Source organism: Panthera uncia, assembly GCF_023721935.1.
Source record: "Panthera uncia isolate 11264 chromosome C1 unlocalized genomic scaffold, Puncia_PCG_1.0 HiC_scaffold_4, whole genome shotgun sequence".
NCBI classification, from domain to species: Eukaryota; Metazoa; Chordata; class Mammalia; order Carnivora; family Felidae; genus Panthera; species Panthera uncia.
The window spans coordinates 93617002-93632211 of NW_026057585.1; the positions used below are offsets into that span (position 1 = coordinate 93617002).

The 15210-nt window shown below is 48.0% G+C and overlaps 1 protein-coding gene across 4 annotated transcripts in view; it reads right to left on the bottom strand.

Moving 5' to 3' along the window:
* Positions 1-12355: 12355 nt before the first annotated feature.
* The window catches only part of FHAD1 (forkhead associated phosphopeptide binding domain 1), a 123243-nt gene continuing 120388 nt past the window's right edge, over positions 12356-15210 (bottom strand). For all 4 annotated transcript variants that reach the window (XM_049618037.1, XM_049618035.1, XM_049618034.1 and 1 more), the window contains one exon: positions 12356-12576. In XM_049618037.1, the coding sequence (XP_049473994.1) occupies positions 12460-12576 (117 nt within the window). In that variant the 3' untranslated portion in view covers positions 12356-12459. The remainder of the gene's footprint in view (positions 12577-15210) is intronic.

Here is a 15210-nt window from a genome sequence, read left to right on the forward strand (position 1 = left end):
GCAGAGAAAAGGTGGATGCAGGGCTTAAAAACCCATGCTCTGGAGGCAGAGAGCACTTGAGAATGTAAAGCCAGCAAGCTGTTCCAGACTGATTTGCATAGAACAGACCCTCATTGGTATTTGTGGGTTTGCCATAGTTCAAGAATATTGCTGAATTAATTTAAAAAGCATTTAAAGAGAACAAAGTTGAGAAAAACACTTTAGGGTTCAGCAAATATGATGTTTTCATTCACTTATTTTTGAGGTTTGTTTGAGTCTCATGAAGATGCTCAGCTTAAATGGCATTTTTATTGTTTTGAGCTCAGAATCAAGTTTCTGTTGGAGTTGGGCAGTTTACTTCAGCTACTTGGAAAAGGCAGGTTTCTATATCACCAGTATGGGGCCTTGAAGGACCCAAAAGAAGTAAAATAGTTAAAAAAAAATTTTTTTTTAATGTTTATTTATTCGTGGGGGTGGGGCGGGCAGAGAGAGAGAATCTCAAGCAGGCTCTGTGCTGTCAGTGCAGAGCCTGATACTGGGCTCAAACCCACGAACCACAAGATCATGACCTGAGTCGAAGTTAAGAGTTGGACGCTTAACCAACTGAGTTGGTTCGTGGGCGCACCCAGGGGCCCCTAAAATAGTGTGTTACTTATCGAATGCAAAAGACTAAGGGATGGGATGTGGATCGAAACTCTAAAAATTCTGTCTTCCGATGCTCTGGTTTGCCAGATTCTTAGTCTTTCTCACCAAGCAGCTGATGACTTTTAAAGATCTGGTGAACCTCATCTTGCCCCGATCTATGATTTATAATGTGTCTGCATGAAATAGGGCTGCCTTCATTATGCTATGTTTTGCATGTACTTGATGTGGGAGCCAACTTTTATTTTTTTTATTTAAAAAAAAATTTTTTTTTTTAACGTTTTATTTATTTTTGAGACAGGGAGAGACAGAGCATGAACAGGGGAGGGTCAGAGAGAGGGAGACACAGAATCTGAAACAGGCTCCAGGCTCTGAGCTGTCAGCACAGAGCCTGATGCGGGGCTCGAACTCACGGACCGTGAGATCATGACCTGAGCCGAAGTCGGCCACTTAACCGACTGAGCCACCCAGACGCCCCTGGAGCCAACTTTTAATAGTGACGAGACTATGTGGGGGTTTGCCTTCTTGAAAAACAACTCACATATATGCGAAAGCCAGATATGGTTTTGGTTTGAATTATTTGGGTGGGCTGTGGGTGTTAAACTCCCCGGTCACTTACCCTTTGGGTTTATGTGGACACAGCCCTCAGAAGGCTGGCCAATCTCCATGATGCCGTGGGGGAATTCTTGGTCATTACCTATTGTGTCCTGTAAAAGGAGAGAGAGGATCGCCCAAGCCTGCTGCTCTTATCCTCAGGCAGAGCTCAGGAAATGCTGCCCAGATGGGTGAGCGCTTTTCACACCTCTTGTGTTGATTTTCTCGAGGGTTCTCAGGGTTTTAGGCAGGATGAGAACTCAGTTCCCTGCCTCATTTCTGAGGCCCTGGGCCTGGGCCCTGCTGCTAGACACATCTATTGATCTGCCAACATCTGAGATGCATGCTGGGGGCTGCATTTTCCTTGAACTTTTTCCTTCTGAGGCCACTCATCTTGAGGAATGGCACCTTTGCAGAAATGAAAATAGTGGAGGAGGAGCGGCGGGGACTGCCCATGAGCAGTGACTGTAGAACTTCCAGCCTGTTCGTTAGGGGGAATTGTTTCTGAATGACCCTGAGGGCTGTGCCCCCAAGCGTGGATTTGGGCAGAGAGAAACGATCTGGACTGGCTACACATTACAGCATTTGGTCATGTGGAAAGAATGAATCTTCAGGAAAAAAATCACACCCTCCGCAAAGGATTTTTACAGAGGCAGGGGTGAGCCAGAGCCAATTCTGACAATATTCCAGCGGCAAGGGAGCTCGGCGGACTTAGTCATCATTGACTTATGTTTCTCTTCTTCCTCCCACATCTACTTGTGTAACTGTCTTTCGGGGAGGGGCGAAGTAATATTAAGAAAAACAACAGCACTTCTGTGAAGAAGAGGGGGGAGGGATGGGGAGGGGTTGGGAGGAGCTCTTGCGATTTGAGGGCAGATGGAGTGGACAGCGAGGGGCATTCCAGAGCCTTACAGAACTGGGTGGTCCCCGCAGCCTGAGTTGCTAGAAAGGGATTAGAGAGGCCGACGGAGATATCGTTGGCTCATAAAGTACAGCACTCACTTAGCACTTTATAAATACCAGCTTACTGATTAATCATCACAAACGCTCTCCAAAAGCACCGGGAAACCCTTGACTGATCGAGAAAGATACACAGAGGTCAAGGTTCAGGGACAGCCCCGATAACTCTTTTGAGTGATTGGAGGAGTGAGAACAGGGTATGGGGTCACAGCCGGGTTGGTCTCAGGGGCTTTCTCGCCTCCTGCAAAGTCTGGAAGTTGTACACAGGGTGCACGGTGGGGGCGGGGGGACCCGCTTGAGGCAGGTGCTCGTGTGGCTGCTGAGCAGGACAGGGGCACCGGGCACCGGCTGCAGGTAGACCCATGTGTAGGTCATCAGGACCCCACCTATCCATCTGTAGAGCTCTCTTTTTGTGCTTTTCTTGGATGCGATGAATCTCCTTGAGAACCAACATCATCTTTCCAATGAGTTGCGTGTGCTCAACTGGGCAGCCTGGAAAAAAGGAAGCTGAGTGGGTTTTCTGCTCCTGTGAAACCCAGGCAGTTCAATGTCCCAAGCTTACACCTGACAGCCCTATCGTAAAGTCTCAAGGCGAGTGAGTGAGTGAGTGTGTGTGTGTGTGTGTATGTCTTGTGGTTAAAACCCAGTAAGGCTGCATCTCTCGTACCTTCCTGGACCCCTTCCAAATATGGCAATAATATGGGCAGCTGATTTCGACTTTCATACCACTCTGTGAAAGCAGTGTGAATCTCCATCCAGGCAGTCAAGACATATTAAGTGTATTGGGCACCAGGCTCTGGTCCTGGAATTCTTTTGGTCACTGGCAAAGGGTGGAGGGGTGGGAGGTGCCCAGTTGGAAGAGTGAGATTTGCTGGACACCACGCTGGGGGACAGAGAGGTGACAACGGTTTTAGCTGGACTGTAGCACTTGTTACAACCCACAACGAAGTTGTTCGTAAAGTGTCTGACACCCTTTACCCCCCTCCCCACCGCTGACACAACCTCCTGGGGCAAAGGACCTGTCTGTCTGGGTCAACTTTGGCTCTTCAGTGCCCAGCGTGGTGCCTGGTCCAAGATACTGCTGGAGAAATCTTTTTTTTTTTTTTTTTTAAGTTTATTTATTTATTATTTGGAGAGCGTGCGCGCACACACACATACACACACACAAGAGGAGGAGGGGCAGAGAGAGAGGGAGAGAGAGAATCCTAAACGGACTCCATGCTGTCGGCTCAGAGCCAAAATACGGGGCTCTATCCCACAACCGTGAGATCATGACCTGAGTTGAAACGAAGACTCCGACGCTTAACCGACCAAGCCACCCAGGTGCCATGAGAACTCGTGGTCGGATGAATGCATGATGGCATGCTCTGCCTGCGGGCTTGGGGCAGACGAGGCATTTTCTCAGTGTCCCCTCCAGAGCATCCGGTGGCCCATTTTTCGGTCTCAAGGTCACTGCCAAGAAAGAGAAGCTGCTAAAATGACACTCCTCTGCATCCACATGACTCAACACAAAAGTTAGCAGGAGCTCTGGAAAAACAAGCCTCTCAAGTGTCTGTGCCCTAGCGTCAGCGGCATCAGAGAGGGATCGGGGCCCGGTGACCTGCTGGTCCTTGGTCATTTATCAGTTCTCTGCTCAGCAGATAAGGTGGAAGAAACAAATTGGAAGGAACAGATAAACACTGCAAGTGACTGCTGCAGGGGCACCCGAGGATTTGGGAGACTTGCAAGGGACATTGTAAGATTAGCACAGCGTAGAGATAGGCAATGTCAACTGAAAGGGAGAGCATAGTGCGTGGGCCAGGGGCACCTGACCTAGGGTATTAACTGAGGAAAGCAGATGGCTCTCTCAGGAGGTGGCTGATAAACACAGATGCCTGGAGGAAGGGGCATGTCCTGAAGACATCATTCTTTCAGGTTTGGTCCTGCAGAAGGCAGGTCTTCCAGACTCACTGGAAAAACTCCTTTCTCTCCAGCTGCCGGGCTCCAACTGTGAAAGGTGGTGTGGTTTCGTGGCTAGGAACTGGGTTTGAAAATCCCGGGGTGGGGGGGTGGCCTCTGGTGAGTTCCTCTGCCTTTCTGGCCTCAGTTGCACTGTCTATAAGATGGCAATAACTATCTCGTCCCAGAGCACTTGAGAGGATTAAATGAGATAATGTATCTGAAGTGTTTAGTGTGTGGTGCATGGTAAAATCTCAAAATGCTCTCAGTGACAGACATGATGATAGTCCGGCTTCCTGGGAGTCAAGTGGCAGGCAAGAGCCACACCGATGTTAATAATCTAGTCTGGGGGAGAGTTTAACACAGAGATGGGCAAATCTGGCCCACTGACTACTTTTATAAACAAAGCTTTATTAGGACACGGCCACGCTCATTTGTTTAGATACCCTGCTGCGATGGCAGAGTTGAATAGTGGTGACAGAGACCCGGTCACCCGGTCCCTGAAGTGAATGGCCCTTTACAAGAAAAGGGTTTTTGCTGTCTGGCCCTTTACAGAAAAAGTTTGCCGACCCTATCGTCTCTGAGTGGTAAAGAACCAGCTGGTTTCTGGACTTCCCTGAGGAAAGGGATATATTAGAGCAGTTAAGAGGAAGACGTCTGGGTTCTGAGGCTCTTGTTCTGGGGCGAGTTCCTCCCTTACTCATCGCTTTCACAGGTAAGACAGGAGTGATACACGCAGCCAGCACTCAGTGGGGTAATGTCTGGACTGTGCTTAGCACAGTGAGTGTTTGATGGTTGGCAAGGACAGTATAAAAAAGTTTGCTATTATTAGCTATTGAACTTCAACTGCTGAAAGGGACAAAGAAACTCCCGGGAGAGGGTCATCACTGCAGGCAGCTCTCTGTACAGAATGCCCAGCAGTAATCCCATAGGAAGCCCCAAAAGAGGGTGTGGACATCAAAGGTGAACTCTCCCGTGCAACATACCCAGTAAGTTAATGATTCTAGCTCCTCTCCAGGAGAGCAGCAGATCAGAATATGAAGGGGCAGCCAAGGTCAAGGCCACGAGGTCTAGCCACTATGTGGTACCACATAGTAGGTACCCAGTATGTGCTGCCTGAAGGAATGAAGGCTGGTTGTTTAACCACAAAAGTGATTCATCAGTCACAAAGAGAGATTAAGAAAACAACACCATTTACAATTGCACCAAAAAATAATAAAATACCTAACCAAAGAACTGAAAGACCTCTACTCTGAAAACTATAAAACGCTGATGAAAGAGATTGAAGATGATACAAATGGAAAAATATTCCATGCTCAGGGATTGGAAGAATATTGTTAAAATATCCACGTTACCCCAAACAATCTTTTTAAAAAATGTTTATTTATTTTTGAGGGGGGGGAGGGGCAAAGAGAGAAGGAGACACAGAATCCGAAGCAGGTTCCAGGCTCTGAACTGTCAGCACAGAGCCCGATGTGGAGTTTGAACTAAAAAATCGTTGGGGTGCCTGGGTGGCTCAGTCGGTTGAGCTTCGGACTTTGGTTCAGGTCATGATCTCATGGTCTGAATGACCCTCCCCATTCACTCTCTGTCTCTCTCTGTCTCAAAAATAAACATTAAAAAAAAAATTTAAAAAAAATCATGAGATCATGACCTGAGCCGAAGTTGGTCGCTTAACTGACTGAGCCACCCAGGCGCCCCTACCCAAAACAGTCTAAGGATTCAGTGCAATCCTTATCAAAATACCAACAGCATTTTTCATAAAACTAGAACAAATAATACTAAAATTTGTATGGGACCACAAAAGCCAAAGCAATCTTGAGAAAGAAAATCCAAGCTAAAGGTATTCCGATCCCAGATTTCATACTACATTACAAAGCTGTGGTAATCAAAGCAGTATGGTACTGGCACAAAAACAGACACACAGATCGAAAGAACAGAATTGAGAGCCCAGAAATAAACCCATGATCATACGACCAATTAATCTATGACAAAGGAGGCAAGAATGTACAATGGGAAAAAGACAGGCTCTTCAACAATGGTGTTGGGAAAACCAGACAGCTACATGCAAAAGAATGGAACTGCACCACGTTTTAAAATTTATTTTATTTTATTTATTTTTGAGAGAGAGAGGGAGAGAGAGAGGGTCCCAAGCGGGCTTTGCAGTGTCAGCACAGAGTCTGACGTGGGGCTTGATCCCATGAACCATGAGATCATGACCTGTGCTGAAACCAAGAGTTGGATGCTTAACTGGCTGAGCCATCCAAGTGCCCCAGAAATTGGGCCACCTTTTAGCACCCTACACAAAAATAAACTCAAAGTGGATTAAAGTCTTAAACGTGGAACCTGAAACCATAAAAATCCTAGGAGACAGCACAAGCAGTAATTTCTTTGACGTCAGCTGTAGCAACATCTTTCTAGACACAACTTCTGAGGCAAGGGCAACAAAAGCAAAAATAAACAATTGGGACAACACCAAAATAAAGAGCTTTGGCACAGCAAAGGAATCAACAAAACAAAAAGGCAATCTACTAAATAAGATATTTGCAAATGACATATCCTTTAAAGGGTTAATACCCAAAATACATAAAGAACCCTACACAACATAACACCAAACAGAACAAAACAAAACAACCCTCTAGGGGCGCTTGGGTGGCTCAGGTCATGATCTCATGGTTTGTGAGTTTCAGCCCCGCATCGGGCTCTCTGCCCCTCAGCACAGAGCCCACTTTGGATCCTCTGTCCCCTTCTCTCTCTGCCCCTTCCCCTCTGGTTCTATCTCAAAATAAACAAATAAACTTAAAAAATAAACTATGTAGGGGGCTCCTGGATGGCTCCGTCGGTTGAGCATCCGACCTCAGCTCAGGTCATGATTCCATAGCTCGTGAGTTCAAGCTCCACGTCGGGCTCTGTGCTGACAGCTCGGAGCCTGGAACCTGCTTCGGATTCTGTGCCTCCTTCTCTCTGCCCCAACCCATTCACACTCTGTCTCTGTCTCTCTCAAAAATAAACAAACATTAAAAAAAATAAACTATGTAATTAAAAAATGCAGAAGACCTGCGTAGACATTTTTCCAAAGAAGACGTTCAGATGGCCAACAGACACACGAAAAGATGCTTAACATCACTCATCATCAGGGAAATGCAAATCAAAACAAAAATGAGATATCGCTTGCCACCTGTGAGAATGGCTGATAAGAAATAACAAAGTATTGGTGAGGAGGAAAAGGTACCCTGGTACACGGTTGGTGGGAAGGTGAAGTGGTGCAGCCACTGTGGAAACAGTACGGAGGTTCCTCAATTAAAAGTAGAAATACCACATTATTCAAAAATTCCGCTATTGAGTATTTACCCAAAGAAAATGAAAACGCTAAATCAAAAAGATATTTGTATCCCTGTGTTTATTGCAATATTATTTCCCATAGCCAAGACACAGAAGCAACCTAAGTGTCCATCAGTCGATGATATGTATATATATATATATATATATATATAACAAAATATTATGCAGTCGCGAAAAGGATGGGATCACCACTTTTGAGACGATGTGGATGGACCTAGAGGTATTATGCTGAGTGAAATATGTCAGACTAAGAAAGAAACAGAAGTGGAATCTAAAGACAAACAAACAGGGGCGCCTGGGTGGCTCAGTCGGTTAAGCATCCCACTTTGGCTCAGGTCACGATCTTGCTGTTGGTGAGTTCGAGCCCTGCGTCGGGCTCTCTGCTGTCAGCACGGAGCCCTCTTTGGACCTTCTGTCCCCCTCTCTCTCTGCCCCTCTTCTGCTCGTTCTCTCCTCTCTCTCCAAAGTAAAAAACAAATGAACAAACAAACAAAAAGCAGAAGCAGACCCTATAAATAGAGAGGAAATGGATGGTTGCCAGAGGGTGGGGGATGGGCAAAATGGGCGAAGGGGAGTGGGAGATCCAGACTTCCAGTTATGGAATGAACAGGTCACGGGGACATAAGGAATACAGTCCATGATATTGTAATAGTGATGTATGGTGACAGGTGGTGGCTAGTGAACATCGGGTGCCGACTATACTTAAAAAAGTGATTTATCGGGACGCCTGGGTGGCTCAGTTGGTTAGGCCTCCCACTTCGGCTCAGGTCATGATCTCACGGTTCGTGGGTTTGAGCCCCGTGTCGGATTCTGTGTCTCCCTCTCTCTCTGCCCCTCCCCCGCTCGCACTCTGACTCTGCCTGTCTCTCAAAAGTGAATAAATGTTAAAACAGTTTTTTTTAATTAAATAAAAAATTAAAAAGTGATTTATCAAACAGCACTCCTGATTTCTATGACGATAAAACCGCAGTCATCCGGAAGATGAAATTTCTGCCTCCGATAGCGTAGGGTCTTAGGAACGAAGGCAACAGGCTCAAGAGGAGAGGAAACTCAAAATGGGGGGCCTTCTACTGCTTCCTGCCATAGGATACAGGCAGAGGCGTCGTGGTGGGTTCCTGGGGGAACAACATGTTTAAAAACCAAAGCAGGCGCGTTGGGTCACGAATTGGCCCCAAATAGCTTGGGACACCGAGCACACAGACGCGAATGGCACATGTTGATGGAAACGAGTGCAGGTTTGATGCGCCGAAATGGTCTGCCCTCCCTGGGCGCCCCACCTCCTGTGTCAGGAGGCTTCAGCACAAAACAGGGGGATACGTACGTTAGCATTAGCGGGTTTGGGGTTTCCTCTCCTCGTTAGTTTCATTCCCGAGACCCAGAAAAACTGGAAACCATTCCAACTTACCAGGAGCACGCTTTGGAATGCAGATCTGGAAGCTATTTTTTTCTGCAGACGCTCATGACTCTGGTTTTCACAGCAGCAGGCATGGGTGGCTTTGCCAAAAGCTGCTAGAGAAGGGCATCTTATCTGTGAAGTCACGAATCCAAGAATCCAAACAGGCCACCATTGGCGAGGGTGGAAGGAAGTTGTTTGCCTTAGCTTCTTGGGGGACCAGAAGATTGGGAGGCTTTGGGGACCGCAGGTACCCTGTTGTACCTTAATACCACCCCGGGGGAGAGGCTGCAGGCAGCTTCTCCCAGCCGCCAGGGGAGGCAGTGTCTCGGTAAAGGAGATGTTGGTTGCAAATAACAGAAAGTCGAACCGGCTGAAGGGAAAGGCGGGCATCCATGGGGGAAGAAAAGCCGGCTCCTGACCGCCCTGGCTCTTCTGCTTTGTTTGTCCTTTGATTCTTAAGCTTCCTCATTTTCTGTGAGTAAACTCCCTTTCTGCGGGAGTGAGCTACAGGAGGTTTCTGTTGTTGGCAACCAAAGAATCTTAAGTGATACAAAGGGTCCTAGTGGAACCCAAGGGCAGGCATTGAAATTGGCCTTCCCCAAGAAAAAAAACTGGGAACCAGACAGTCGTCAGCAATCAAGGTAATCAATCTGTGTCCTTGGAATGCCTTCAGCTTCAAATAACAGAAAACCGAATGTGGGCAGACTGTAAAAATTTGGAGTCCCTCCCAAAATGACTCTGGCCGTGTGATTTGCTTTTGTTTGATGGGATGTTAACCAACACTAGGCACAGACACTTGATAAGTATTTGTGCTTTGGGGCTTGCTCTCTCCTGCTGCTCTGGGAACGCGTGCCCACCGCCCCGTGAAAAGGCCTGGTCTGGCCTGCTCGGTGATGAGAGGCCATGACAAATGGAACCGAACGGTCCCGGCTGAGGCCTCTCTAGACCAGAATTTCTCATTCTTGGTACTACTGACACTTTGGATCAAGTGGGTTTTTGCTGTGGGGGGGCCGTTCTGTGCACTCTGGGACGTTCAGCAGCATCCTTGGCCTCTACCCTCTAGATGGCGGTAGTGCCGCACCCCTCCAGTCGTGACAACCCAAACTGTGTCCAGATGTTGCCCTAGTGTTCCCTGGGGGGAGGGGTGCAAAACTGCCCCTGTATGGGAGCCACCCCCTTCACCCAACTTGCCTACCAGCGACCGGGCATGTAAGTGGGGTCACCCTAAACCATCCAACTGCAGCCAAGCCAGCCCAGATCAGTACAAGTGCCGTGGAATCATGGCTCGACACACGGACCCACGAGAAATAATAAATCTTTGTCATTTTCCATCACTAAGTTTTGAGCGGTTTGTGCCATGGCACAAACGGGCGCGCCTGCCGGCGGTGGCTCAAACAGGGGTTTGTGCGACACAGCAACAGCTACAGAGGGAGGCGATGCAGGCACGGCGCCGAGTTCAGGGTGGCCGCCAGGCACTTGCCAGGCCTTCCTTGTCCTTTACTCCTCTGTCCTTGGAGGTGAGCGCCGGCCTCTTGCCGGTTGCCTGACGTTGCCCAAGATGGCCGTTCCAGCTCCAAGCCTGAGCTCCAGGGATGAAAAAGGAGACAAGGCAAAGGGACAAAGGGCAAAATACTCTTTCCCAGTGGAGACTTGCCTTTTATTACAGAAGGTAAGTCCTCCCCACGGGCCTTGGCTCACAGGTCATTGGCCAGAACTGAACAGCATGGCCAGCTCTAGTTGCAAGGGAGGCTGTGCAATCAAGGCCTTCAGGCTTCAGCCCATACGGTGGAGGAAGGCGATGACTAGGGGGCTTGTGATGTCCGCGTCACTGTCTCTCTGGGAGTCCCGGTTTCTTGTCTTTCTTGTTGTGTATCTACCCCACCCTTCTCCTTCTGAAGGCTGGTTTTTGTTTCTCCGGGCACGAGCGGGGAAATGGCCACTCCAGCCCTGGAACCGCATCGACTTTCAGCTCCAGTGCCGTTAAGGAACGATCTGTGTGGCATCCCAGTGGCCATCTTTCAAGCACCAATGGCAAAGATAGCATTAGCCCAGCTTGAGTTAGAAGAGAAAGCTGATTGGTCTGGCCCGGCTTGGGGATGTACTGCTCAGCCAATAGGGTGTGGCCAAAAGAACCGCATTAGGCAGGGCAAATCTGATTGGTGGAGGGGGTTGGTGGTGCGTTTTCAGGGAGACACCCTCAAAATGCTGTATCTAGTTCGAGGAGTGGAGAGAAGAGATTGCCATGGTGGGCTGTAATGTGATAGGGTAAAAATCAACGTGTCCTCAGAAGGCGTAAAATACACTGAAGTCATACAGGCATTGCGCTTACCTTACGCAAATTCAAATACACGTGTGCAACCAACAAAAACATCTTTTCCCACACGATTTGGCTTCCAGACACGAGCCAGCTACTGGAACGGCTGCCTGCCTAAGTGATCTTTTCTGGTGCTAGAGAAAAACTTGTTTTGGACTTTGGGGATGTGGTACAGTATTAAGTCATACCATGTTCTTTATGGAAAATTTCCAGGATCTTCGGGAGTGTTTTTAAGGCCAGGTATACCTTTCTCACTGTCTTTAGCTCCTAGCCCTGCGTAAGATGTGCTTTCAGTGGAATATCACACAAAGAACATACCCTATCTCCTTCCGGTTTTAATCGGTATAAAGAATCCATTTGGCTTTGAAATATCAAAATATTTTTCTTGTGGCTTCTTAAAAAAAATAATAATAAAAAAAAGAAATGGCATTCGTGACTTCTGGCTCTTCCTCCCATTTTGTTTGGCTGTCCCGGCCACACCAGAAAGGCGGCAAGCGGACAGATGGACGGAGAGAGGGCAGAACACGGGAGCAAGAAAAATGAGGGTTTCTCCAAACCCTGCGAAAAAGAGGTGTGTCCCCCTGGGCAGTGTGTGCCCTTGGGCGCCTGGGTACTTGGTCTGTCCTGGGTGACTGGCTCCTGCAAAACTGGGATAGCAGAACGGGCAGTATGGGAGGGGAATCAGAAACCGGGGTCCAGGCCCCACTTGTGAATCTAGACAGGCACTTTAACCTCTCTGGGCCTTCTGCATCTGTAAAATGGGGATCATGATACAATTTACCTCCCAGAGTTTGGGCGGGGGGGATTAGGTGAGAAGAGTGCCACATTATTACAGACGCGGTAAGACAACTGGGCACGCTCATTTTATTATAATAAACTCGATATGAAGTGCTGTACCACAGACAGCCTCAGACCCGAGGGTGCCATTCTGTCCCGTGGCCCCAGTACCCGTCTTGCGTTTTGCCAGCTGTGGGTTTCTTGGAGCTCTGCGGAGGTGGATGTGTGGGTACCTCACGACTCAAAGGTGGAACCCCAGAACTGTGTCCGCCGGGCCTAGGAGTCTGCTTCAAACTTACGTTTTTCATACGCCTGAGGGTGTATACCCGTGTAAGTAATTTCAAACAGAACCCCTCTCCCTGCACCTTCCAAAATAACAGCATCGCGCAAATATCAGTCTAGGAAACAACATACTGGGGTAACAACCTTTAAAGTCCTATAAGAGCATCTTAGTATTTTGACACAGAAGGGTCACATACGGGACTCACGGAGCATCACGCAAGGCCCGACGGGATGGCTAGTTCCTGCTACTGGGCTTGGAAAACAGAAGGCTCTGGCTCGATTTGCTGGATGTTTCTCCCTTCGGTGTCTCCCTTTCTTGGTCCATCTTTTGGGTGGCTTTTCTGGCTCCGACCTTCAATGACAAGAGAAACACAAGCACAGATTCTGTAATTGGGGCAAGATCTCAAAATGTTCCACTCAAATGATTTTTTTTTTTACTGAAAGAAAAATGTTTGCTGTAAAAAATCATCCATATATATTAATCATATTTATATATTATATTTATTAATATTATATATTATATATACTATATATACTATATATACTATTACTATACTATTACTATATATAATATATATATTATATTATATATAATATACTATATACTATACTAATATACTATTATATATATACTATTATATATGTGTGTGTATATATATATATATATATATATATATAATTATAGAGAGAGAGGGAGAGAGGGAGGGAGGGAGAGAAAGAGATACATAAAAAGAAACTAAAGTGAGGGGCACCTGGGTGGCTCAGTCGGTTATGCATCCGACTTTGGCTCAGGTCATGATCTCATAGTTTGTGAGTTCGAGCCCCGCGTCTGGCTCTCTGCTGTCAGTGCAGAGCCCACTTGAAATTCTCTGTCCCCCTATCTCTCTGCCCCTCCTCTGCCCTCTCTCATTCAAAAATAAATAAACTTGAAAGAAAAAAGAAGCTAAAATGATTCACCATGATCACACTACCCGAAGCTAAGCATCACAATGTTTTGTTGTGCACGCTTCCAGATATACAAATAACATTTCCCCCTTTTTTACAGTTTTGTGGTTTTGAAAACTACGAGCTTCTTATGATGGGCACATTCATTGTGATGGAATCTCTGTCTCCTGGAAAGCTGTCACCTAAGTGCCTGTGTCTTACGTCTCCGATGTTGGAGGGGCCTGTCTAGGTCTTTTCTGAGCGCTGCCCCTCCTCCCCGACACCTCGTGTGGCGCTGTCCCTGGTCACAGTTGATTGGATGCTTGGCACGGGCTGTGCTTTTCAGATGATCACGCCCAGGATTTGGGGGTATCGGCTCTGAGATGTTACTTGCTCCCTGAGTCGGTCCTTTAAGCTGGGGCCGGGGAGGGGGGAATGGTCAGGTCATCTCTTCCCATCACGTATGACTGGAGAAAGTCGAGATGAGCAGGTACAGGGAGACGCAGAGAAGGGGTGCGGTAGGGAGATGATGCCTGGGACCTGAGGCTTACCAGTTCCCTTTTGAGGCCAGACCTCCTCTCAGCCCTTGGTTTTTCTGACGCACGCACTCCTGTATCCCTGTAAAAGCCCCCCTCCCCACTTCTGAGCAGGTTCCCGCTAGTTGCCCCCCAAGAATCTCCCTCTGGCACATTTCTGTGTAATGTACATGGGATCATAGCTTGAAGGTTTCTTTCCAACAGGCTTCAAATTCCAGCCCTATTTCCTGCAAGTTTTGGACTCCAACCATGAGGACACATGCCCTTGGGTGGGGGGGGGGGGGGTGGGGAGGGGGGCTGGTGGGTGGTCAGGTTTCAGCTCGGCCACTTACTCTATGACCCTCGGTTTCCCCATCTGTCAAATAGGGGCCAGAGTAGCCATCCTGTCTTCCTCAGGGACTGAGAGAAGATTCTGGGTGGATTTTAAAGGAAGGGGCTGCTAGGCCCATCTGTGGAGCTCTCTGCACTCGGGAGGTATAAAAACCACCTCCTGAGGCCTGTGCCAGTGGCTGACAGGGGCCTTAAATGTGCTTTGAGACCGCATCGAAAATCATTTCAGGGTGAGAAGAGCTAGCTTCCCTACAAGAACCTACATAGGAAATCTTGGTCGGAATGCCCAGCGACAATGAAAACAGACAGCGAATGTCAAAACCCTCTCCCAAGCCACCTTTCCTTTACAACCCTTTTCATTTGATTTTCAGTAAGATTGCCGGCCCTGGATGGTTCCCGAGCACCCGTGCCCTGGCCTGATGAGGTTGGCGGGGAGCAGAGGGCAGAGGGCCGACCTGGGAAAAGGAGGACGCTAAGGCACGTGGGAGGAAGGGCTGGGAAATCACGCAGTGCCCTCCCTGGACAGGGACCACTGGCGAGCGCCATGCATTAGGGCTTAGACGTCTGGGAACCACATGCCTCACCTTTGGAACGAACGGGCAGGGATAGAAGCTGGGCATTTAGATAGTGACACCCAGCTGGAAATGAACTCGGGACACACCGGGTGGCCGCCTCAGGCAACTGGAAGCCGTGGGCTCTAGAAAGGCCCCTTCTGTTTGTTGCCACCCGGCCTCAGGGCTCTGCTTAAGCAGCTCCTCTTTGGGGAGGCCCTGCCTGGCCCTTGCACTGGGTGAGTCCTTGTGAAATATGCTCATGAACTCAGGCAGCCGACCTTTGTTCCCAAAACATCACGTGCAAGGTAGTTATTGCATCATTATTGTATTTACTGAAAAAAAAAAAAAATGCAGGAGAGTGTAAGCTAGAAAGGGGGGGGGGGATTTTGTGTGTTTCTCCTTTGATCTAACCCCACAGTGCTCACCCTTGTTTCCATTATTGTCCCCCACTAAGGAGTCTTCTTAGACAAGTTTCTAATTGCTCTACTCCCATGAAATTTTAATAGGACAGATAGCACTCTATGTGCGTGTGTGCGTGTGTGCTTTATATATTAAAAAAATAAATTTCGCCCCCTCAAGGGGTGACCTTACCCCGCCTGGGAATTCCTGATTGAACCCCAACACCTGGACAGTACCTGCCAC